We start from the raw sequence: 26,981 nt of genomic DNA on the forward strand, positions 1-26,981 counted from the left end.
TCGTATCCAACCTAACCTCCTTAGAGATGTCATGGACACCTCTCGGCCTAAGAACATGTCTACCATTGTCTGCATAAAAAACCAATGCTTAAGTAGCTGCTCTTTCTTTAGGTGTGACTTTAGCTTTAGAATCCGAATCGTTGGAGAAGTGTAATTTGCGTGCTACCCAACAGGAACCAAACAAATCGGTGCAACCTTGTCCCCAGAACTACTGCCTCCTTTCCGGAGAGATTAAATCTTCTCACACCATGCTCTTTTTTTCTCCCTAGCTGCAAAGTTCTTCATAGATGGCTTGAGAGGAAATGCCCTCAACCATGTCCCGTATTGGTAGACCACAGCACTTGAAGCTTCACTCTCCCTCTCCTTTGAAACACTTTCTTTGTCAATGTGGTCAAGCATTCCACTGAAGAAGCAGAAATTGCCAAGGCGCTCGTATTTAATGTCGAGCCACTTCAACTTCGATCCTCCACTTGCAATAAACACCCCTCTTCTTAGAGTTTTCCTTACATCAATCATAATCTTCAACCGCATGAATAATTCACTCTAACCAAGGGGATCAGAGTCATTGAACTTTAAGAAACCACCAAGAACTTTGCCAATGTCATACATTGTCGAGGAATTGCGTTTATTAAAGGGCACATCTAGTAATCGAATCCACAAAGGCGATTTGTCAGCCGTTATTTCTGATGGTTGTTCCCCTCCCCGCATTTCCTTCAGCATCAATAACTTGCCATTAAAGAACCACAGGCTACCATTGATGATGCGATTCTTATCAGCCTCTGAGAAAAATTGAAACACTAACAGATTCGTATCCATCATACGTATTACAATGTTATCATTCAGTCGCCATACGTTTGTTAAGGTTCTTTTCATTGCCTCAACATTGCAAGTTCTCATTGTCCAAAGTTTGCCAACCATAGCCAATTTAAGTTGATCCTTAGACCCTTTATCATTGTCCATCTCTTTGTTACCTCCAATCACCAAATTTTCATATTCGGTTAATTTAAATCTTTCCCCATCTTTGATAAGATCGGGCTCCATAGATGATGTCAGTCACAAATTGGAATTAAGACAAACAAAATTAAAGATTGAATTTTGTCACAAACCACATGCAACACTACGAACCCTAAGCAAAGGACCACTAAACCCTAGCAGAGGGACATTTTGTTGATACATTATCTCATAACAATTTAGTAGTAGCTAATTAAATAAGAGATTATCAAAATCTTTTAAAATTAAATAATTCAAATGCCACGTAAGTAAGATTGGCGAATGAGATTTTCAAATTAAATTTTTTAAATTAATTAAATATAAAATATTAGTTTCTGATATTAAAAATTTTATCTTCAAACAAACCGTGCATTCAGAGTCGTTTAATTCAAATCAATTTCATAATTAGACTCTTAAACCCCTTACTGCAAAAGTCTTTGTTCTACAACCTACACCCTCAAATTTTCCAGTCTTATTATTCATTCCAAATTTCGAATGACTAATTTATCCCAGTCAAGTGAGTGAGTTCGTTAAACGGATCCCAAAATTAACAAGAAAAAAAAAACCCTTAATCTCAAAATTAGATTTGATGATGGGAAACTATGATAGATCGAAGTTTTGGGTTTTGATAATTTTGATTTTCATTTGCATTAGTGGAGTTTTTGTTTCTGCTCAATCTCATCGTCCCAAGAATGTTCAGACTGCACTTCGTGCTAAGTGGGAGGGTACTCCTCTTCTTCTGGAAGCTGGGTATGATCTTTTTTATTTTTTTTGTTAATTTCTAAGCTTAATGTATTGATTTGTTTTTTTTCTTCATCTGGGTATTCATTTTTTTTCTTCAATGGAAATTATTATGGAATTTAATTGATTAATAAGTTTTATGAGTAATTATGTTGATGATTGTTATTTTTTGAATCATAATGCATTTAGTTTTGGTGAATTGTAATGAATAATATGTCATTGGTGGAACTTAGTTGTGTAAAAAGTTTAATGCTTGGAAATTATGACGGGTTTGGTTGATTTTAGAGCTTGCTTATTGTTTAGTGAAGTATTCTGAAGAATTTGAACCTTCAATTATAAGGGGATTTAGTGATATGGGTGTCTCTTTTTAATGTTACTGATGTCTTTCTGTGCTTTTGTGGCATTGCAAATCTGTATACTGTCAAAGCATCAAGGAAATAAGTTGAATTTACGAGATTGGTTGTTTCGTTTATAAAGTGAACAACTGGCCTCGGTGGTTTATGGTCAATTGCATTTATTTTCATGGTGTCGATGTCAAGTAGTTGCTTTATGGCGTTTTTTTGTTACGTCTGGCAATCATAATATGCAAGTTAGCGTAGAAGATGTTTTATCTGGTGAGTAATTATTAAAAGGTCATTATCATTTTGACAGAGAATTGCTGTCTAGAGAGTGGAAAGACCTGTTCTGGGATTTTATTGATGTTTGGCTTCAACATGAGAATGATGAAATTGATTCAAACTCAGCAAAAGGATGCATGGTTAAAATTGTTAAATATGGGCGCTCTTTCTTGAGTGAACATCTTGGCTCCATGTTTGAATTCTCTCTAACTCTCCGATCAGCATCACCTAGATTAGTCCTATATAGGCAGTTAGCGCAGGAATCTCTATCTTCTTTTCCGTTGACTGACGAAGCTGTTACGAATGCTGGTGATGTAGCTTCAGATTTGCATGATACAAATATGGGGAACAGAAAACCTGACCTCCTTCTTGTAGGGGTGAATCCGAAGAGTCCAGGAGGAAAATGCTGTTGGGTTGATGTTGGTGCTTCATTATTTTTTGATGTTGTTGAATTGCTAGAATGGCTGCAGATCCAGTAAGTATCTTCCATCCCTAGATGATAGGCCAAATTGATATAAAATCAGACGATCAGTTATAAAGAATTGAATAAAAACAAAACTCTAATATTCAAATGTTTATTAATTCACCATAGCATTGTAGTAAGTATATGGAGTTCTTGTTAAGGGTATCAGTAAGGATAGTTTGATAATTTAAGTCCTACTTAATGTAGAAAGCTTCCTATTATCTAAAGAGGAGCTAATTTAGAAGTGTGGCCTACTATATAGTGAGGAAGGGAGAATAAAAATACGAATGACATAAGGGTTGGGGTTTCGAGCTTAAATATCTCCTACAGTAAGGTTACAACCTTACATTGTTTGATTGTTGCAGTGACAGGGATTCATCTCAGCAGCCTGAACTTTTCGAATTTGATCATGTATACTCGGTTTCTAATAGTTCAAGTCCAGTTGCCATTTTATATGGAGCTTTGGGAACAATGTGCTTTAGGGAGTTCCATGGGGCACTTGTTAATGCTGCCAAAGAGGTACTCTCTATCTTGGAACGCTCTCTCTATTGTTTCATGGCATACATTGCTCTTTGCTAGTCATGATGATTATTTATAGTCTAGTACCATAAGCTAGGAATTTCAGTCACATAAGTGTGCTCATCATGTGGTGGTTTTTGTTTGTGCTGTAATTTGACGACGGTTTGGGCTGTAAGATTTCATATTTGAAGTCATTTATATTAATTTATCTTAAATTCGGGAACCCAAATGCGCTGTGTTTTCTTGAACATTTTAACCTGTTGTATTATAAATCAAGCTGATTGGATCAGATAATCTAATTGACAAAGTCAATCAGATTGCACCAATGGCTTATTGAAGGATTGGTAGTTTGTGGATTCCATGAGTGGATTTGATATTTGTGTGTTTATAAATTCGCTATATTGGAGAATACTCAAGCAGCAGCTTTAGCAGATTAAATAACAGATGGTCGAACGACAAACAGGTTCTTGAGAATCAAAAGAAAATGCATCTAAATCTCCATCGAAAAAGTTATTTGTTTTTTTGTAAAGTTCTATTGCAGCAAGCACAATTATTAACCCCAAACAGAAGACACTTGCTGGATCGTCTGAAAAATTGAGGACACTTGCAAGCAATGCACTTTGAATTGTCATTGCTGGTTACTTTTATTTATAAATCTTATGTTTACATCACCTTAATATATATAATTCTTCATGAGCTGATATCTGGTTAACATTTTTCAGGGAAAGGTTAAATATGCTGTTAGATTTGTCTTACCTCTTGGTTGTGAAGTGAGTACTAGCCATTGTGGTGCACTTGGTACCAAAAGTCCTGTAAACTTGGGTGGCTATGGCGTGGAGCTTGCCTTGAAAAACATGGAATATAAAGCTATGGATGACAGCATGATTAAAAAAAGTGAGTATGTTTTATTCTTCTCCATTAGCACACACGAGTGGTTTAGGATGGCTAGTATATTGCCATAATGATCTCCTGCTGTCTAGCTTGATTCAATGCGAGTGAAATTTTGGAATAGGAATAATTTGTTTTTAAAATTTTTTATTATTCATGCAAGTAGTGCACTTCCATCTATCTAGTTTGTAATCATATTAGACATCTATACAGTGTTTGCAACCTCATAGATGACAAAAGTGTAGATATAACATTTGTTGTCTTAGATTTTTTTCTTTTAGTCGTTTATTCTGCAACTTGTGCCTTGTGGCATCTTATAATGCTTTCCACTCTAATTTTCTTGTAAATATCTGCATTTATAAAGCCTTGATTGTATTTACTTCAATTTCTCTCTGTTACTAAAGCAATCTAGGAGAATATCTGCTTACTTGTTTCTCTAAGCCTCTCGCAGAGTCACAGTACATTTCTTTCCAGTCGAGTTTTATTTGTAGGTGTTTTGCATGCAATCACCATAAAGTGATCTGATATTAATCTTAAAATTAAAGTTGTTTCACTTTTATATGTTATTGAAATGACTTTTTTTTTTTTTTTAATAATTTTTCTTTTAATATATGTTTCTTTTTTAATAATTTTTTTTTTATCAGGTGTTACTCTTGAAGATCCTCATATAGAAGATCTTAGCCAAGAAGTCAGAGGCTTTATTTTTTCCAAAATTCTGGTTTGTGAGCCTAAACTGTTTCAATATATTCCTTTATCTTCCCATAAATTTGTTTGTTTTGCAATTTGTATTTTCGAATGAGCTACTTTGATGCATATATTATTTCTAGGGATTTTTCAGAACTGTTAAATAAAATTTGTCAGCGTATTGACTCCATTATTGGATTTTTGAATTCTCTGGTTTCATTCTTATTCTATTTGTAGACTTATGCTGTCATTTTCTTACATTTGAAGCAGAAGTTTTTAAGAAATAGTGTGTGAGGGCTGTAGGAGAAACTCTAAATCTTCGATCTGTAGTTTTATTTGTTCCTGTACCTATACAGATGCCTGATGTCAGGGTGTTTTATTTTTTGCTAAATAGTTATCTTGAGTCTAAAGATATTTACAATGTGCTTATTATGACTTTTCTTATCATTTTGCAGGAGCGTAAACCTGGGCTCTCCTCTGAGATTATGGCTTTTAGGGATCAACTTTTGTCATCCAGTATATCAGATACTCTGGAAGTTTGGGAATTGAAAGGTAACCAATGGTTGACTACAGTTTCATCGATTAGAGTTGTAATTGAATTCAAAAAAAGGAATCTGATAATTAAATACAGATCTGGGACATCAAACTGCACAGAAGATTGTCCATGCCTCTGATCCCTTGCAAGCAATGCAAGAAATTAATCAGAATTTCCCCAGTGTTGTTGCATCATTATCAAGGATGAAGGTATAGCTCATTATGGTTTACAAATATATGCTATTAATACATGTCCTTATATTGGAAAAGATCGCTTAAGTTATTCCTTCAGCATCAGAACTAATGGTACTCGTATCCATGCAGTTAAATGATTCTGTGAAAGATGAGATACTTGCAAACCAGCGAATGGTCCCTCCTGGCAAGTCCTTGATGGCCTTAAACAGCGCTTTGATCAATATTGAAGATATTGACCTTTACTTGTAATTTCTCTTGTTAAATCATTCTCCGCTTCCATTTCTCGATTAGCACGGAATATGTTTCTTGCTGTCTTCTTGAGTTAATTTGTTTCTTCTACCCTTTGATCTATTTTTATATCTGTAGCTTTAACTGATGTGGCATTTCAAACTCTTAGTCTTTCCTCACTGTGTCCAATAATATTGGTGTATAAGAGGCACTTGAGGGTTCACTTCTCACTGCTCTTGCTTTGTTCTGTTGATTAATTTAATACTTAGTTGTCTTCATCTTTAATTCGAAAATATGAAACAATTAATTTAACTTTAGTTGCAAATTTTGAATAAATTTGGATAAGGTTGGTCGAAATTTGAAGATTATCAAAGTAATTTGAAGAAAGTTGGAGGAATTATGGAGAGAGAATATTGGGGGGAGTTTGTGTTTTAGGAGAGAGAAAGTTGTGTTCTGAAATGTTTATGAGTTGTTCTACAAAGAGCAATGAAATTCTTGTTATTAACATGATTGCCATTCCTTAAATTCCTGACATAAAAATATCACATATCACCATAAAGCTAAGTGATAGAGATAATTTATAATTTAAACCACAAACCTCATCCACAAACCTCATTGAATTACATTTAGCGGTGCAGTTTGGTTTCAGAAATATTTGAAACCACATCTAAACCGCGTTTTGGTCCAAATTCCAAACCACCCCGCAATTTTCAAACCACAAACCCCCAAAAAATGGTTTGTTTTGTGCTTTCATGTTGGTTTAAACTGCACTCTGAATAATCCTTGTCTACACATGAAGGATGTAACTTGTTTTATAATCCTGTATCAGTGTGTTGACTCCTGGCCTTGCTTTAACTGTTCAATATTTCTATTATTACCTTTCATTTTTGTCCTTCATTTGCAGAAAAGTTTTAGTTCTCTCTCAGCTGGTTCATTGCTTCTGTTTCTACTACATTGCCTTTATTTTGAATGAATGTTTTTGTATATCTTACTTTGAATCACAGGTTAATTGATTTGGTGCACCAGGAGTTGTCATTGGCTGATCAATTTTCAAAGCTAAGGGTATGGTTGCTTTAAGCTCTCCTTATTTTCTCATCCTATTTCCTTACTATGGTAACATGCACGTTTCAAGGTGTGGCTGTGATGGAGAGCTTTAAACAGTGTATTATCTTATATTATAATGTGTAAGTGATAAGAATAGTGAGATTTCTCAAGATTTTATTACAGAAATAAAGACCTTCACTGCGATGATCTAAAAAATAAATGTGCTATTAAGAACATATTAAGGATGTATCAAATTTCGTAGTCCATCAAATAACTGAATTGAACAAACTATCTTCAGAGGACTGGAGCAAGGGGGTATTTCACCGGATCATCACAATGTTGATCACAGTGATAGTAAATGTTCAACAGGATTCCAACTCCTCATAGTACAATAAAATATGTTGGAATTTGGCCATAACTTCTCCAGTAGAAAACCAGTAATGAGGAAGCCTGGGAGTTTTGGAGGGTAATAGTTTTAAAGCTTGATGGAACAACAGGGAAGTTATTGTGCTCAGGTCACAACATCATCGTATTGAGAGTTGAAAACATGAAATGGATGTCAAGTGTGGAAAATGATAGGCCAAAAAGCATACAGCCTTATCAGAGAAGTAATGATCATGGCCTTGCTCGGATTGAGAGGAGCTGTTAGGGGGCAATAATTAGGAGGGGAATTATTAGGGTGGACTAATTCAAGGAGGTAACAATTAAGAGGGACTAATTTGAAGCAAGTTTGGTAAAAGATAACTTATTACAGGGTACAAGTATTCTTATGTTTGGTATTATTGATTTTATATAGAGCACTATTGCTATGCTTCCATTCAATCCATCAATTATTATTATATTTTTTTTTTTTTTTTGTTTTTTTAACGAATCAAACTATCAAATATCATATACAACAAGCATGAAATTAATTCCCAAGATTATGAAGCAATTCAGTTACAACATGAAAAAATCATTAAATCAGGTTAACCCAATAAAATCATGAAATAATTTCCAAAATAAAAAAAAAAGAAAAAATCATGAATTAAAAGTTTTTATTTTTATTTTATTTTTATTTTTAGTTTTATTATTATTATTATTATTATTATTATTATTATTATTATTATTATTTTTTTTTTTTTTTTTTTTTTTTTTTTTAAAAAAAAAACCCCAAATAAAAGTCTGATTGACAAACATGAAATTAATCCCATTATTATTAACCCCTTTCAATCTCTCATAACAAACATCTTGCTTTTTTTTTTCACCATTTTTTTTTCATCAACGAACAAATAATCACTAAACAACTATATTTTATTTAATTGGATCACAATAATCATAAAATGCTGCATATACAACCATATTTTTACTAGCAATTGAATAATATAGGTACTACAAAGTTCTGAAAAAAAAATGCAAAACAAAAATCTAAAAAATAAATAAATTTGGCACTAAAATCTTCAATGAGTTGATAAACAATAATAATTACCCAATCTTTAAAATCAGCAAATATTGCATGCACACTTCATGAATGGATGAAATAGATCTGCAATTACAAGAGGAGAGAGGATGAAACATGGGTAAGTTTACCCTGGGAATTATTACTCTAGGAGGGCCAGAGTAATACATTAACCTCTATTTGAGGGGAAAAGAATCGGGCCTAATTTTTAAGCCCAATCCAGGCATACGATTTTAGCCCATAAAATTTACCCCTTGAATTATTCTGCCCCATTACACTCAATCCAGGCGGGCCCTAAGTATAAGATTAATATTTAAAGTGTTTCATTCATATTTGGACTTAACAGTTACTTTCTATATGGTGAGTAGCATTCAAGCTATGCATACCCTACTACAAACTATTAGAAACTGGGGATGAAAATGTCATTATTCTTGAAGATCCTATCGTTAGCGCTATTTTTTTTGAGTCATTGTAGTGGGTCTTGCTTAATATTACGGTCCAAAAGAAAGAGATGCAACATCAAAAGAGTGGATTGATTCCAGTATTTTAGGGTTAGGGATCATCTAGTTTATCAACTTGGAATGGAATAATTTGAGAATTCCATACTAGGGAGGCATGGAATGGGAATTCATCCCTGTCTGCATTTGATTTAAATAAAGAATGAAGTTGTGAATCTTGGTGGTTGGGCCATGAATCTTGGGGTGTGGCCGTAGGGGTATTAAATGACATTTAAGGTGGTGAGAGGGGATTTTGATACCGGTGATAAGAATATAAGATTCACCCTCAAGAAAAACCAAACAAAAGAATTGAGTGCAAACTTGTAATCCATTCCGTTCTACATTAGCTATCATCTTTGGATTTTGATTTATGATGGCCTATTCAAGTGGCTCATTAAACTGTCTGCCTTTCTCGTGTTTAATGAAGTAGCATAGTGTCCTTGCATATTATGTTTGTGGTCAGTGAGAACATAATCTCTTTTGTGGCGGGGGTAAGGCTGCTGGCATCTGATTCTCCTACCCTACCTAGGAACAAACCTCTTTAAAATATTGGTATATATATTGTATTCGATTTTGATGTTGTGGAAGACATTTTGACAGCTCTGAGGCCTCTGACTATAGAGGAGTTCAGAAAAGAATAAATAAATATTCATCACTATCATTGATATAAATGTTCATGCTGTCATTGATATGCACATTCTTAGTGCTGGGAAGTAAAACTATAATTGTTGTAGAAGGCCAGTGGATATATACAGTTAGCATAATCTAGCCTCTGGAACACTCTTTCCTTCTTACTTCCATTTCATATTTTCTCCATTTCCGTACGCATGAATTTAGTGCTTTTGAATGACTTTTAAAATAAGCATTTCATTTAATATATATTGCACTGAAAAATGTTTCTCATAAACTGTTTACATACTGATCAGTTCTAGAGTTAACTTTGCTAACTTCTGTGTACATTCCTGATAAATTCTAGATTCCTGAGCCTACTATAAGGAAACTACTTTCAACTGTGTTGCCTTCAGAATCAAATATGTTCCGCATTGATTTTCGCTCAAGTCATGTTCATTATATCAATAACTTGGAAGAGGATTCTATGTACAAACGATGGCGTAGCAATGTAAATGAGGTAGCATTCATTTTTCCTCTGGTTCTGTTTTAAATATGCCTGTTCTGTGGTTGTTTCACTAGATGATGAAATTTGAGGTTCTGACAAGTGGTTATCACAACATTTGTAGATTTTGATGCCAACATTTCCTGGACAACTACGGTACATTCGCAAAAACCTCTTCCATGCAGTCTATGTTATTGATCCTGCCACCTCTTGTGGACTTGAGGCAAGAATTTTTGCAGCCCATATTTTAGTTTTGTTTAATCAAGGTTCCTAGGTGTTGCATGCTGATTTCTTCATTCAATTTGTTTCACATTTCAGGTGATTGAAATGATTGTCAATCTATTTGAAAATCAATTTCCAATGAGATTTGGAGTAATTTTATACTCCACAACATTTATTAATGAGGTTGAGAAAAATGGTGGGGAAAATCTTGCAGATCTCAGTGTCAACTCAACAGATGAAGACATCTCTAGTTTGGTACTGAACTATTTGAATCACTTTTTTCTTTCTCGTTTACGATTGATGATGGTAAATTTTACTAGATTGTAAAAATTAGGCCAGTACAGCTTTTACTAATTAATGTCTCACTTGTGCCCTGAACGAGTCGACTCAAAGCTGGCCTAAGTGACTTAAAAAAGCTTAACATATATGGTACATGCATAAGGTGGTATCAATCTATAGAAAGGGTGCGTCTAGATGGAGGGCAACAAGGGTCATGCTGCTATTGATCTAGGCCAGGATATTTGAATGAGGCATATAGAACTGCACTGAGATGCACCCTGATGCCCTTGAAGCACACCATGACTTTTTTTCCCCACAATTTTTTTTTTTTTTTTCTCTAGTATCTAAGACTGATTCAGCTATATGTTTTGATGTACTTTGCTACGTATATTTTGGGAGCGGGAACAGTGATAGTGTGAGAGATGATTTCTAGGCTTTATATTAGGATATTTTTCAATTTACAGTTTTTGGAGATATCTGACAATTACTATCTTGCTATCTTTTGCATTACTATTGTTGTTATTGTTAATGCTTTTTTTCCTTTCATTTTTCTTATAAATTTTTTATAAATTTATTTTTACTATATCATGCTTTAATGATCGAGAGTTATAGCTGATGTAGGGGAGCATTACCTGCAGGTGCTGTGCAAAATATGGGCTCACCTATTAATTATTATATTATAATATTACTAAAATGAAGCAACTGTCCAAAAACTTATGGTACAACACAGTTGTTTTTAAGGTTTTTGTAAGCCAGTATGTTTCTGTTATGGTATTTTTTATACATGCCAAAACATGTTGATATTCTGTTTAGTGACATTCTTATGTTTACCATTTAAGTGAATGCTTGGCTGGTGTTTGGACTGAGCATTATGTTCCCTTATATATTTATATTGTTTATCTCTTATTCCCCTGCAGATTATTCGTCTTTTTATTTACATCAAGGAGCACCATGGGATGCTGACAGCTTTTAAATTCTTGGGCAATGTAAGTTTGTCCTCCCCTCACTTTATAGTTAAGGAATTATTGTCCATGGAGTTGTAGTTTAATTGAGAGGCTACTTTTTGACATCTTATGATTTAAAAAAAAAAAAAAGAAAAAAAAAAGATGTCTCTTGACATCTTATGATCGGAGTATATATGTGATTTTTTCGAACGCCTAAGACTCTTAAAGAACCTTTCTTAAGCTTTCACCTGTTAAAATGGGTAACAAGTTTTTTTATTTTTTTTATTTTTTTTATTTTTTTATTTTTGATATTTTTCATAATTTATAGTTGGTGCTATAATTGTGTTCAAATGAATACATTGGAAATTGTTCAGAAAGGAAAATGGCACAAACAAAAGGAATGTAGTATTTTTATTTCCCTTCTTATCACTTAAAATATTGCTAATGTGAAAACCAGTAAAGTAATCTATTTTATTTTTTTAAATAAAAATTTATGTAAAATCTTTGATCTATTTGTTGGTTATACTTATGTGCTACTTGATTTTTATAATCATAAAGTAAATTGTACATCACTAATCTCGTTAGTTAGATTTTTGGACAAAACCCTTATTTTTATTTCATTAGTTGGTTTTACTTAGGTGACACATGATTTTTTTAATTTTAAGATATGTAATAAATCTCTCTTCTCGTTCTTTGGGTTTTAATGATTGCTTATGTGATACTCCGGATGCTTCGATCATATTTATCTAATTGAACATTCCATTATCCTAAACTTTTTCTATAACTCTTAATTTCTTAAATCTTTGTTTTCTTGATATTGATATTATGTATCACATAATACTACCTATTGTCGCTAAGAGAACGCATAAAGTCAAAAGCTACAATCATCTATAGAAATGAGTGTTACCAATATTTTATATTTGATTCTATAACTAATCCAAATTTAATTAAAGGTTGAGATGATACCACAATGATAATTTAACTTAAAAAAATATGTGTGCATTTCACGGGATGGGTAAGAATTTAACGTAAAGATACAGCACATACTCCTTTTTTCCTAGTGATTGGGCAAATCCTGGTTCTTGTCTTCTTAGTGATGATAAGAGTCTGCTCTCTAATTTGTTTACCCATTGTAATTTGATTTTCTCAGATTTCAAACAATTGGATAACTTTATAAAATAATTAAATTCACAAATTATAGTCCGTGACAATTTGGGATTTCCATGAAATAACCTGATCTCTGTCATGTTTATAGCAAGCAATGCTAAAGTCTGACTTAATTTAATGATGTTAATTTCATGGCCATTACAAACTCCAATGTTATTTACATGGCCATAACATTTCCATTCTAAATCTGTTGTGAGAAAAGATGAAGTAGGATACCCACTTGCCTCTCTGTCTTTGTTTTTTCTTACAAAGGAATATTTTTTATTTTTATTTTTTTAATTTATATTTTTTTAAATTTTTTTTATTTTTAACTAAGGTCCTTAAAATTGACTTTCATCTTGTAGGTTCACTCAGAGTTCGGTGATTCTGGTGATTCTGGTGAAGAAGCTCCTGAGAGGCATCATGTGGAAGGAGCATTTATTGATGTGCTATTGTAAGTTCTGGAAATTTTGGTTGAGTTAGCATGACTACTTCCTTCATTATTTTGACGTATCATTTTAGTGTTTTCGCTGTTTAGTTATTTTCATGAATTTTTAATATTCTTCTTTTCTTATGTAAACATATACAGAAAATTTCTTCATCAAAAAATTTGTTTGTATTTTCTAAACTGATTTTGAATTTGAAGCACTCTTGTTTTTTGCTTGCAGAAATAAGGCAAAGTCTTCTCCCCAGGATCTGCTACTGAAATTGGACCAGGAGAAGGATTTTCAAGATGTAGCTCAAGAAAGTTCTATGTTTGTTTTCAAGCTCGGATTGTCTAAGCGCAAATGTTGCCTGTTATTGAATGGACTTGTGTACAATTCTAACGAGGTAGCCTTTTGTGTGCTGAAAAACATATGCTAGAACTGGAATTGTTATTTGATATAAGTTTAGAACAACTGACTGGGAGCAGGTATCAGGAATGTCAACTATATTTAGTTTTGCTAGATAATTTTTCCTAGTAAATCGTGCTACATTTGGGTGGATACATAACATAGTATTGTGTTGAAATTTCTGTGCTGGCTGCTGCCTTATGGTTTTGTTAGAATTTTCAAACACTGGTGTCAGGAAAGATGATGATGCGATGTATGCACTATGTATTCTGGGTAAGTGTTTGTTAAGAATAGATCTGGAAGGGTGGGAGGCTGGAATTTTGGTAACTTAGCATCGAAACGCATTTCTTTGGTGCAAAACTTGGCGAAACTCCAAAAACCTAGCTCTGAGTATAGACTGATAAGGATCAAATGCAGTTTTTGACCGTAAAGTTGGAACAGACTAGCTGGGCGGGCACCTTCTATGAAACTATGACACTCTTCACTTCTGGCTATCTTGGGCGTTTTCATTGGAAAAAATGATAGTATCCTCAGCTATCAGAATTCTTGTCAAGAATCAATGTGGCAATGTGGAATAAAATAGTGTTTTGCTTCATAGATGCTTGTGGAGTTTTTCTTGGAATGTATATATCTATTTGGAACATGATTGGAGATCCTTTTCCTGTATTCCTAGATATTTTGTGCAATGAGTCCCCCACCTCCCCCCCCCCCCCCCCCCCCCCCCCCCCACAACCCCCTTTTATATTAATATATGAAATTGTTTTATTTAAAGAAGTTAAGTGCTACATGTATTGGCTTATAGACTAGTTTTTGAGGACCTGTCATTGCTTAGCTCAACTGGTTTAGCCGTTGTTGAGTTTGCTTTTTACATCCACCGTTATTTGCTTAGATTCTTGTGAAACATGACAATATTTACTTTTATTGTTCAGGAAACTCTGCTAAGTGCTATGAATGATGAGCTTCCTAGGATACAGGAACAAGTCTATTATGGAAACATTGACTCTCACACTGATGTGTTAGATAAATTTTTATCTGAGAATGGTGTAAGGCGCTACAATCCACTGGTAAAGCATCAAGGAATTCTTCACGTGTCCTCTTTTCTAACTCTCTCTCTCTCTCTCTTTCTCTGTCTCTCTCTCTCTCTCTCTGTGTGTGTGTGTGTGTGTGTGTGTCCTGTTCACATATTGTGTACACATAACCAAACCTGAAATCTTTCTATGAGTTATTTTTTTTTTAATTAAGTGCTCTGCATTCTGAACGCATCTGTGCAGATTATAATTGATGGGAAAGTTAAACCTAAATTTGTGTCTCTTTCCAATTCAATTCTTGATGAGGGATCTGCTCTTCATGAGATAAATTACCTCCATTCTCCTGAAAGTAAGCGGGTTTTGCATTTTATTGAACTATCTGGTTACAATTATGTTTTATTATTTCAACTGAAAACTCGTTTGGTCCATATGTATTGCAGCGATTGATGATTTGAAACCAGTGACACATCTTCTGGCCATAGATTTGACATCAACAAAAGGGTTGAAGTTGCTTCAAGAAGGAATACGTTATCTTGTTAGTCTCTTATTCAATGAAGTAAGTTTGTTTACTAGCTACTAACTCAGCTAATTAACTTTTTTTCTTTCTTTCTTATTTCTCAATATCAGGAAGATGGGTCAACAAAAGCCCGTGTTGGTGTATTATTTGTCCCAAATTTTGCTTCTGATTCACCTAGCCTCCTTTTCGTGAAGATCTTTCACATTACTTCGTCATCATATAGGTGTGTATAACATCTTGTTCATTGTAGCCTTATGGGATTCACCCCATTCACATATTCTTTATTTTTCCTTATGTTTATTATTGTTAGGATTTTTTAAATTTCACCTTCTTTAAATAACCCCAATATATTTTTTACTACCCTAATCAATAAAAGTTGTATTTTGCATGTTTACCACCAACTAAAAAAGTAAAATTGGGATTTTTCGACTACTTAACTGATTATGTCCTTGAATCTGTTAGTGGGACACATTTCCCCCAAATTCCTCTTTGTTTTCCAAGATTCTCCCTCCCACTTCCCTCCACCTCAACCTCCATCTCCATCTCCACTCCTATTAATTCCTTCTGCTCTTTCACTCCCTTCTCCTATTTTGACACATTACTTCTTTAAGTAATGTAAGAAATTCCATTTCTCTTCTCATCTTTTACTTCAACCTCTTCTTCTGTCAAAACTCATCATCACTAAAATCAAATACCCACAAAAGTTCTCCATCTCCCTTTTTTCTCTCCTTTGCAATGTGAAGAGTAGAAGATTTCCATGAAGGTATTTTAAATCTAGTTTTTTGAAATTAATTTAGTGAGAGAATTGGGTTTGTTAAAGAACTAAAATAATTCATGGACAACTTCTGTAGCATATAGTAAGCTTAATGTGATCAAGCAGCTTAATCAAGTGTTTCCCAATTCCAATTGAACATGAACCTATTTTTATTAATTATTTATTGTTGGTGGTTAAGTTGTTTGGTTAACTTAAGCAATGACAAAAAAATCAATTTCAGTTTTGGTTGCTAAGTTGTTTGCTTGTTGCTGTTGATGTTCAAAAAAAAAAAAAAAAAATCTCCTTTGTAGGAAGCAGCCATTGTTATGGGTAAGAAACACTACAAATGGGAAGGAGTGAGATTGATTTTGGTGTGTAAATTGTGGTAAAAGAAGTAAAAGAGAGGACAAAATCATGGAAAGGAGTGTGAAATAAGAGGGACACGTTAAACGGTTGGGGGCTTTAATGGATTTATTGACGTAATCTGTTTAGTGTTGGAATATCCAAATTCTTGTTTGTTTAGTTGTTGGTAATGTACAGCTTTTATATTTTAAGGTGGTAAAAAAAATTATTGAAGTTTTTATTTTAAGGTTGTTGAATTTTAAAATCCTTATTATTAAACATATTTTTTATATACTAGAATATTATTCAGTTGTCAACTTGTCATCCAATTTTCATAACATTATATTGTTGTGTACTTCTTACATGTGTTGGTGCAGCCATAAGGAAGGGATTTTGAAATTCTTGGATCAGCTATGCTCATTATATGAGCGTATCTTCATGAAAAATTCTTCTCAGCACACAGAAAACATTAAAACATTTGTTGAAAAGGTTTCTGATCTAGCAGATGTGAATGGATTGCCATCTAAGGGCTATAGTTCTCTTCTTACAGATTTTGCAAACGAGGATTTGCAAAAACAATTGAATAAGGTATCTGATTATTTATTCATTGCATGCCTTGTATCAGTTCCATCCCATTCTTTGATTTAACTATCTATGTTGTTGGAAAGTTAATTACTGTACATTGTTGTGCACTTGAGTTTTTTTTGCTCTCTATGCCTTATTTTGTTTTTGGTTTATGACCTTCAATTGCTTACTGAAATATTTTATTGTTCTTGTTCATGTTCTTGTTCTTGTTTTTGGTTCTTGTTCTTTTTCACTAGGAGATTTTTATGCAGCTATAAGTTTATGCTGGTGTGCAGGCGGGTTTGTTTCTACACAATCACGTTGGACATGAATCTAATTTAAATGCAGTCATCACCAATGGGAGGGTGCGTTTTCTGCCTACATCTCTACCTTTTCTGATTTTAGTTTTTTCTGCTCTTTCGGCGAGTGAACATGCACCATTATTATCTTGAGCAAGTTTCACATGTACATATGTCATGGAAAGGTGTCCTGTAGATGACACCTGTAATGATGACTGTGTCAATTGCTAGATAGTCATCCCAAAAACTCAAAAGTATCTAGTAAATTGTTTAAAGGTCTCTTCAAAATCAGAATTTATCTCAAAAACTTAAATATTGCTTCCTTTTTTTTTTAATACAAAAAATAAATATTGCTTCTTGATCTAGCAGATCATTTCTGTCCCTCATTGTCTGACAGAAACTTTCCTGCACTAATCTCATATAAGTCTTAACATGTTGTCTTCTCCATTTAAAGACTCTGATAATTATTTATTATTATTTAAAAAAAAAAATTATATGGACATCATCCTTTCTTCATTTCTCCATCATTTATTTTTATTTTTTAATTGTTGGGGAGTGGGTGTGTGGGGTATGGGTGGGGGAACTGTACTTATGTAAATTTGTTGTTCTGATTGTTCGGATAATCTTCTAAATCTACAGCCCGGCTCTCACTTTTCAGGTAACAGTACTTTCTGATGAAGATACCTTCCTGTCTCATGATCTGCATCTATTGGAGTCGTATGAGTTTAAGCAGAGAATAAAGCATATTTCTGAAGTTATTGAAGATTTAAAGTGGGAAAACATTGATCCTGATTCTCTGACAAGGTTCTACTCTTCTACTGCTTGTTCTGGTTACAATATTCTGCTTCTTTTCCATATATCTAAAACTTTCAACCTTTTGTATTTTATTATTTATTTTTATTACTTAAAACGCCAATTCAATAACAAACAATTGGTTTTTGTGTTCAACCTACCTATTAGTTATCAACTTCTAGAGATGGTTTCTGTTAGTGGATCTCAAATCCCTTTTTGTGTTACTTGCAGCAAGTTCATTAGTGATGTCATTATGCTTGTCTCTTCATCAATGGCTAAACGAGACCGGAGTACTGAGGGTGCTCGCTTTGAGATTTTGCAAGCGACATACAGGTTAAGTGATCTCAATATCATGTTGCATTTTTATAAGTAAAACACTTTCATTGCAACTATTAAGTTTTCAGATATTATGTAATCTTGATGCTTAATTTTTCTGAAGAATCTCATGGGTTTTATATAGTGTTTCTTAGTATTTGTGTCTTTATGATCTTTCCAAATTCCAAATTATGGAAAAATTCCAATTATATTGAGGTTGTACTAGCCTACTAGGAATAATTCTGGCGAGTAATGGAACTAATTTTACTTCCACAGTCGAAATTACTTATCTAGTAGGTACAGAAGTCGGCGTTGTGTTGGGCTGTGATCTTGCAGATATTACCTGCTGCTTGTACCATATTATTGAGGGATCCTTGTTGGTTAATATAATTATTAAATTATTTTGCTTTTGTTGTTTGCAGTGCTGTTGTGTTGACCAGTGAAAGTCCTATCCATATTGATGCAGTGATTGATCCGTTGAGTCCTTCAGGACAAAAGCTCACATCTCTTCTCCAAATCTTAGGGAAATATTTTCAGCCAAGTATGAGAATTGTACTTAACCCATTGGTGAGTCATTTCTCAGGTTATTTTCTTAATTTATTTTTCAGAGCTAATAGCTGTGTAAATATATGTCCTGGTCATTCTTTCCATAGAGGGAAAAGGGGGGAAAAAAAAAAGTTTCCAAGAGTGGGTGTATGCTGAGAAGTTTATGTTTTCTTGGATGTAGACTTATATTCACATTAGAGACTAGAAATCTTTTGTTTGGATAACTATTAAGGGTTTTTTTCTTTTTGAATGTTTTTTAAATTTATTTTTTAAATGAGATGTTGTAATTCTAATAGAATAGGTTTTGTGATGGAGGAAGAAGCCTTGCTTTACTTTCACCCCTCTTCTTTGTTCCTCCACATACAGATTAAAGATATATTGCGTGCTATTGTGCTCTATGTCTCTGCATTTTGTGTTAGTATGTCAATTTGTTACAAAGAGTAGTATTTTGGAAGACAAATTAACCTATCTGTCTGTACTATAAAGTATTGCTCATGAAGCTACAAGAACTTTGCTGTGGACAATTAACCAGGATTATTCTTAAGGAATAATTATTCTTGAAAGAGGTTCTCATAAAAACTCTCCTTTGATCTCTGGAGCGGGGACACTTACTGCTAGTTTGCATCAAAGATGATGACTTCAGGAATTGAGATACGTCCCTAAAAAAAGTGTTAGGCATTGGAAATCACTGTCAAAATGTCAAAACCCGTGCCTCTACCACTAATTAATGATATATGAATGATAGGCCTGCAATTTTCCGATTACATGTTCTTTATAGTCTAGGGAGGGTATAGATACATAGTTTTTGGAAAAAAGTTGGTCACTCAAAGTAATAGGGCATTTTTTGACTCTTTAATGTAATTGGAAAATGAACTTTATTTAATTGACACCGTGTCAACATAAACCAAAGAAAGACAATCTTGCATAACTTATTGCTAAGATGAAACTATCAAGCTTATGTTTTTTATGCAAGTCACATAATTTTCCTACGGGTTTTAAGTCATGTCTTGCTCAAAAAAGTAAATTGTTGCCTAATATTTTACAATGGAGGCGTATAAAATCTAAAGAATTAGCTAATATTAAGCCTAAATCCCCTTGTAAATACAATTATGAATATATAAGAGACCAGTGACTACTTGTTAACATGATTTATATACTGATTCTGAATCCTTTATAATATGGGAATTAAAGGCTGAGTATTGAAGAATATTAGAGAAAGAAACAGTAAATATCCAACAAGTAAAAGTTAAGGAATCAGGGAAGCCTATTAAATGGACTAGTGAAGGGGACTTTACATGGTTCTTTGATTCAGCAGAACGTGGTTGCTTGGTGGTCTCGCTATCTACTGGAAAACATTCACTGGTTGCTGAATAAAAAAAAAAAAAAAAAAATACTGAGTCCCTAGGCTTTTTAGGTACCTGCGAGCTCTGCTTTTAGCTTCAAAAATTAGTTGCTAGATGACTTATTATCCTTTTCTGTTCTGACTGTTAGCCTGTTGTTTCTATTGTGTTCCACACAAGGGTTAACTTTGTATATTAATCAGGATTAAAGGGTCTCTTGCTAATATTTCTCAAAATCATATACTCCCTCCTACCTCAAGTAGTTGTCACACATTGTTCATTTTGGGGTGTATTATTATTCCTCTTCAGTTTCTACCGGTGTTATATTGGAGCTTTTGGTATGAGTTGGATACTTCATAAACAAGATTCTATATATTTTTTTCCCTCACAATTAGAGATGCTGGTGTTAAATTCTTATTTTTTTTAAGATTATATTTCATATGCTAAGATGTTCAATTTATGGCAGAGTTCGCTTGTTGATCTCCCACTGAAGAACTACTACAGATATGTTGTTCCATCAATGGTATTTCTCCTGAATGAGCTGTATTAAAACCTGCTACTATTGCTGCTTTGATATGCTGACTGTCACAATTTGTCCAGGATGACTTTAGTGGCTCTGATTATGCTGTAAATGGTCCTAAGGCTTTCTTTGCAAATATGCCATTATCCAAAACGTTGACTATGAACCTTGATGTACCTGAGACATGGCTTGTGGAACCTGTCATTGCTGTGTATGCTGCTTGTTGCACTAGCCTTTTAGCTTCATCATAAGGTCACTTTGAATTTTATATCGTCTATATTGTAAATTTTTTCACCTAATACAACCCCTTCTGTTTGTCTAACATGCATCAGCCATGACTTGGATAATATATTACTTGAAAATTTGGGAGATACAAGAACACTGCAAGCTGTATTTGAACTCGAAGCACTTGTTCTTACAGGTACGATTTTATGAGTGAAAACTAACTTCTTGCTTCCTGAGACTGCTCATGCAACATGTTTGGCTGTAGAAAGTCAGAACTTACATTCATGGTCTAAACTGATGCTTACAGTTGGCTGTCTTAATTTAAATGTGGAAATCAGGTCATTGTTTTGAGAAGGACCATGAACCACCTAGAGGACTTCAACTGATTCTCGGGACCAAGAGCGCTCCCCATCTGGTGGATACTCTTGTCATGGCAAATTTAGGCTACTGGCAAATGAAAGTATCTCCTGGAATGTGGTATTTGTTGCTTGCTCCTGGCCGAAGTTCTGAACTTTACCATTTGATAGAGGATGATGGTGGAAGTCACAAGACCACCTTTTCAAAGCGTATAATTATAAATGATTTACGTGGTAAAGTAGTGCACTTGGAAGTAGTGAAAAAAAAGGGCAAGGAGCATGAGAAGTTGTTGGCATCTGCTGATGATGATGGTCAATCCCCAGAAAGGATCAAAGTCAGTTTTAATAAATCACCATTTCCTTTTGTATTAGTTTTTTTTTTTTTTTTTTTTTAAAAAAAAAAAACACTCAATTTGATAGCTTCTGCTTGCTGCTTTTGCAGGATAGTCAGAGAAGTTGGAACAAAAATATTTTTAAATGGGCTTCTGGTCTCATTGGTGGAAGTCAGAACACAAAAAAGAGCAATAGCGCAGTGCGGGTAGTCTACTGTTGCTTTTCCCTTCTGTGTTATTTATTTTTTTTAATACACCTGAATCTAGATTCAAATTTCATAAGAACTTTTGAAGCATTGGCTTGATGAGATGTGAGAGTGTTACACCTGCACACAAATACGTTACTTGAATAGATATATCTTGCTTGGTGATACTTGACGATGCTTGTCACCAAAGCCTAAAGAGTTGGACCAAGAATTATTCTATGATGTTTTCCTTAAAGTGAAGATGATACGGACAGGGATTGGTTTATGTTTCTATGTAGGATATAAATATATAAGTATCCTTCCGAATCATCTTTAAGATAACGATAATGCTTTGGAATTCCCAGTTCTAGTTTTTATCTAAATGCTTGTCATGTTCCATGGTCTGTTCACCTCGTGCATGCCAGTTTATCTTTCGAGATCTTACTCTCATTCCAAATTATGTTTGAAGAGTATGCATCCCTATAAAATAGTTTGAAGTTAAAGTTATTGTCTTGGTAATCAAATTGATAAGTAATATAGCACTGATAGTTTGTAATGAATAAACTGTACATTGATTTTATCATTGTAAACAATACAAAATGAGAAACTGTTATCAAGTCTACAAGTAATATGATGGAGGAGCATTAGCAAGGCTGATTACAGGAAATCACCTGTTTTTTTATCCCAAAACACCACATGTATGTTAACTTCAGTGTGACCTCTGTAATAATACCTAGGCTATCATATCTTGGGAATATTTCTCATGGTACCTTATAAAGGCCCTCATATTTCTTGCTTGGACAGAAAATTCAGTTATCTCGTTGCTCATCAACAAACCTTTTCCACCAAATAAGCTGCTAAGTTACAATATAGAATTTAGTTAATACTCATTCCTATGAATCAATTTTGACTTAATTCCGTAGAACCAGATATTCTTCAGCTCTTTTTGTTCATGCACTGAAACTTATGTGCCTTAATCCACCTAAGATTTGACTTGATTAAAACAGAAAGAAATAGAATATTTGCAATTTATTTGGGCAACTCTTTGATTTCTATTTGTTCGTTTTGTCGTTTCTATTTGTATTTTGTGATTTATTAGGCTGTCCTTACTCCTTTGCTAGAAGTGCTGACCTTTCACTTTGCTGTCTAGAATTAAATGGGTTTGATCTGGCTGCTTATACAATTGGTTAATTTTGCACTGCAATTCTATGCTAGTTAAATGAGACTTGGAATCTATAAGTTGCTTCTTGATGCTTAAGCATTAGATATCAATGAGCCATTCTATATTACAATAGCTTGACATTATGTATTAAGGCTTGTTGTTTATGGGTTGAAATTGTTATCTGAATTCACATTTTAGCCTTATAAAGACTCTTACATTGGTTTTAGCTGATTTGTTAGATAACCAATACTTGAACTTTATCTTTTGCAGGAGAATAAAAGCGATAGACATGGGAAAACCATTAATATATTTTCGGTTGCTTCTGGACACTTGTAAGTAAAGGATTACTTTCTTTCTATTTATATTTTTCATTCATTATTTTTTATAATGGAAAAAAATCTTTATTAAACAAGTGAGCAATATAGCACAATTGGTTATTGCGTTCATTTTGTGGTAGATAAAATTTAAAATCCAGGTTAGCAACTTCTTTTCAAGGGACCAAATGATAAAGCCTAAAACCTTTTCTTGTTAGACCCTAAGTCCTGAATTTAAGGCATGAGCTCCAACATTATTTACGCTTCTTGATGTATAGCAAACTAAAATGTTGACATAGACCGGGCGTTGATTTCACTACTTTGAGGAAGAGGCAACAATATTTCACAAATCAAGGGAAATGAATTGCAAGAGATAAACACAAGTAATTGCAATATAGGGAGAAAATTATGGAGCTCTCTTTAAAATTCTGTCGTAATAGCATGTGAAGCCAATCCCTTAGGAATTCCCATGATCTAGCATTAAAGCTCAAAGGGACACTAAATCATTCATTTTATTTTAAAAATTTCAATGACCCAAGGATTTTTGTATAAAAAAGACTGCTATTCCTCTTCACCAGAAGACCCACTTCATAGCCAATCCATCAAGGATATTGATTTCCAGACAAACCCCAAATTATTCTCTGAGCATAAAATCATAATTATTGAGCTTATCCAAACAAGTCATCGTTAACATTACAAACTGATTCTCAAATATGTAGATGGCTATAACGTGTTGGCTGCTTCTTGTAGTGATGTTCCTCTCCTTCAGCCTTTCAAATTACTGCTTGTTGTAAAAGCAGCAGGTTGTTTATATTAGTGGCCTTGTAGGGGCAGTGAAAATAAGGAATGCATGCCATTATTACCTGAGGATTATAAAGGGTTTTAAGTTTAATGGAGTGTTTGTTTACTTAAAGGCTTAAACCTAAGGGCATGCTTGGATTGGGGGTAATAAAAGTCAAACTTGAAAAAACAAAAATAATTAGAGGTGTTGTTGTAGGAGACATGGTGCTTACAAATGAAATAAGTTAGTTGTGTCATGAGGAAAAGAGAGAGATGGAGGAATTATTACTCTCATAATGAGGGTAATAGTTACTCACCCTAGTGTAACTACTACCCCCAAAATGAGGGTATTGATTTCTTCACCTCATACCACACCATCGCTACATAATTTTCCTTACAATCACACCATCACTATCTCCTTCTTTCCTATTTTCACATTCATTTTGCCTAGTTTGACTTTTATTACCCTTGTAATACATCTTCCCCAATCCAAGCATGCCCTTAGAATTAAAATTTTGATTTCATTTTCTTCTTTCTTAACTTTCATGTAGTGGCCATTTCCCTGTCACTGTTTGTGTTAATGGTTTATTTCATTGTTCTATGTTGTCCTTACCATACATTTTATATTCTTTATTTTATGTTGGCATTCACTTCAAATAAGAATTAGATTGTTTTCATTTCATGACGTTGCTAAAACTTTCTTTATTTTACAGATATGAACGATTTCTCAAAATTATGATATTGAGCGTTCTGAAGAACACTAATCGCCCTGTCAAGTTTTGGTTCATAAAGAATTATTTGTCTCCAAAGTTCAAGGTTGAAAGTTGTCTTATTTGTGTTAAGGTTGAAAGTGTTTTTTGTGTTGAGGTATAATTTAAATATTCATACTTATCTTGTTATTTTCAGGATGTTATTCCACTTATGGCACAAGAATATGGTTTTGATTATGAACTGATAACCTACAAGTGGCCGACGTGGTTGCATAAACAAACAGAAAAGCAACGAATTATCTGGGCTTATAAAATCTTGTTTCTTGATGTTATCTTTCCCCTGTCACTGGATAAGGTAAATAAGCTTGCTTTGCTGTTGTCATCCTTCTTAAACATAATTTCCTATTTTGTTCACTTTTTTTTATATATGAAGGAATACTGACTATATCTGTATTGATCTGCAGGTTATATTCGTTGATGCTGACCAGGTTGTCCGAGCTGACTTAGGCGAACTTTATGATATGGATATAAAAGGGAGACCTTTAGCATATACACCGTTCTGTGATAATAACAAAGATATGGATGGCTATCGATTTTGGAGACAAGTACAATATCTCTTATGATTTATGCAATTAGTACCATGGTATTTATCCATTTACACTGATAATTTGACACTTTTTGGTGCAGGGATTCTGGAAAGAGCACTTACGAGGAAAACCCTATCATATAAGGTGAAGTTTTTACTTGTTACTTAAATTGCATTTTTCTAGTTCCTTAGTATTTTGGATAATAATCTTGTGCAATTGTCTCTTGCAGTGCTTTGTATGTCGTAGATCTGGACAAATTCCGACAAACTGCAGCTGGAGATAATCTTAGAGTGGTTTATGAAACTTTGAGCAAAGATCCTAATAGTCTCGCTAATCTGGACCAGGTATGGCAATTATCTTTGATTGAGTGAATATTCAGTATTTGTGTCCTTTTTATATTCTATTGATAGAAAAAGCATAGCCATCTTCATTGTACATATTTGAACATAAATTTCTTCAATAAGGTATTATTAAAAATTATAAAAACTAAATCTTTTGAAACTTAATGTCAAGACGAATTGAATAGGATCTCACATTAGTAATCTTCTTCTTATATGAATCGATGAGTATTTGTGGAGTATTTGTGGTCAAAGTTTCTCTCTCGTCAATGAGTGACATTACAAGCTAAGGGATTCATAAAAGAGTGGAGTGAATGAACACTTTAAGGGAAAGATGTCTCATTTATCCATTGTGGTAACACAGGCATGCGTTAAGCTGACAATATCTGCCAATGTTTCAGGATCTTCCTAACTATGCACAGCACACTGTGCCAATTTTTTCACTCCCACAAGAATGGCTCTGGTGTGAGTCATGGTGCGGAAATTCTACAAAACCCAAGGCAAAAACCATTGACTTGTGCAACAATCCCATGACTAAAGAGCCTAAGCTTCAGGTAGTGTCATACTTGTGATATTATTGTTATGATTTCCATTTTTGTATCCATTCCAGTTTTCACATATCACCTCCTTATACGTTCAGGGTGCTAGAAGAATTGTATCCGAGTGGGTTGATCTTGACCAAGAGGCAAGGCAATTCACTGCTAAAGTATTAGGTGAAGAATTGGATCCTGTTGAGTCTACACCACCATCTTCTAAGTCTGAGAGTGTGAAAAATGATGAAGAAATTGATATGGAGTCCAAGGCAGAACTGTGAAGATAAATTTTTTACAGCGTGGGGAAAATTGTTTTATGAGCACAGCAGAATGCTATGTCTTCCATATCTCCAGGCAAAGATTTCAGTGTCAAGGAACCATTGTTCAGAGTTCCTTCACTGCCCAGCTGTTACGAGATAACTCATCGGACACTAGGGTTAGTGACTAAATGAAAACTTCAAGGAATATGAACCCATACAACAATATCATTAAGAACTTCAGAGATCTGACTATATTTTAAGCAGGGACAATTTTGTAGTAATACGTAATAGTACAGAGGGAGATTATTTTATGTAGCTCAACAGTTCACAGTAGTAGGATACATGATGTATAATTACCATGGTTGTTTGTAGTTGGTAGGATTCCTACCTTGAGGCAACAAGTTTAAATCATGCAACTGTGGTTCTTGGACTTCCTTATCTATCCCTTCTCTTGCTATCAGGATGGCTTCAAATCTGTGCTATGTTTACTCGCGCAAGTTGGGTCACTCTTCTCAACTGTCTAAAAAAATAATCAATCAAGTGTCCAGCATATTGTTGAATGAAATTGATACCAGCGTAATATAATGGTGATTATACATGTCAAATCGGTTGGGGCCGGGTCAAGTTCGGGTTGGAAATTTTACGTTTGGATCATTTGTGGGTTAAACATATCATATTAACGCATTGTAGTCTTCCATGCTTCTCTTGATGAAACTTCTATTCTGAAGCTTTTGTTCCTAAAGAGGAACTTCTTTGGTTATGACTTCTACTCCGAAGCGCCAATCCCTACAAAGGAACTCTTTATTGGT

The 26,981-nt window shown here is 33.9% G+C and overlaps 1 protein-coding gene across 1 annotated transcript; it reads left to right on the forward strand.

Moving 5' to 3' along the window:
• The first annotated feature begins 1,432 nt into the window (after positions 1 to 1,432).
• LOC145619109 (UDP-glucose:glycoprotein glucosyltransferase-like) lies at positions 1,433 to 26,612 on the forward strand. The gene is made up of 37 exons (XM_081673713.1): positions 1,433 to 1,740; positions 2,383 to 2,823; positions 3,177 to 3,330; positions 4,053 to 4,224; positions 4,863 to 4,936; positions 5,358 to 5,454; positions 5,534 to 5,646; positions 5,761 to 5,876; positions 6,864 to 6,921; positions 9,812 to 9,964; positions 10,074 to 10,172; positions 10,268 to 10,426; positions 11,368 to 11,436; positions 12,906 to 12,994; positions 13,209 to 13,371; positions 14,303 to 14,437; positions 14,645 to 14,750; positions 14,842 to 14,936; positions 15,029 to 15,141; positions 16,392 to 16,602; positions 16,875 to 16,943; positions 17,536 to 17,681; positions 17,901 to 18,002; positions 18,407 to 18,551; positions 20,337 to 20,393; positions 20,471 to 20,601; positions 20,723 to 20,811; positions 20,954 to 21,306; positions 21,414 to 21,509; positions 22,921 to 22,982; positions 24,458 to 24,560; positions 24,651 to 24,809; positions 24,919 to 25,059; positions 25,142 to 25,185; positions 25,271 to 25,385; positions 25,781 to 25,933; positions 26,020 to 26,612. Exons 1-37 carry the CDS (start codon positions 1,580 to 1,582, stop codon positions 26,191 to 26,193), a joined length of 4,917 nt encoding a protein of 1,638 aa, XP_081529839.1. The 5' UTR covers positions 1,433 to 1,579; the 3' UTR covers positions 26,194 to 26,612.
• Positions 26,613 to 26,981: the final 369 nt, after the last annotated feature.

This window comes from Chenopodium album, chromosome 27 (assembly GCF_948465745.1).
Source record: "Chenopodium album chromosome 27, dcCheAlbu1.1, whole genome shotgun sequence".
Classification (NCBI taxonomy): domain Eukaryota; kingdom Viridiplantae; phylum Streptophyta; class Magnoliopsida; order Caryophyllales; family Amaranthaceae; genus Chenopodium; species Chenopodium album.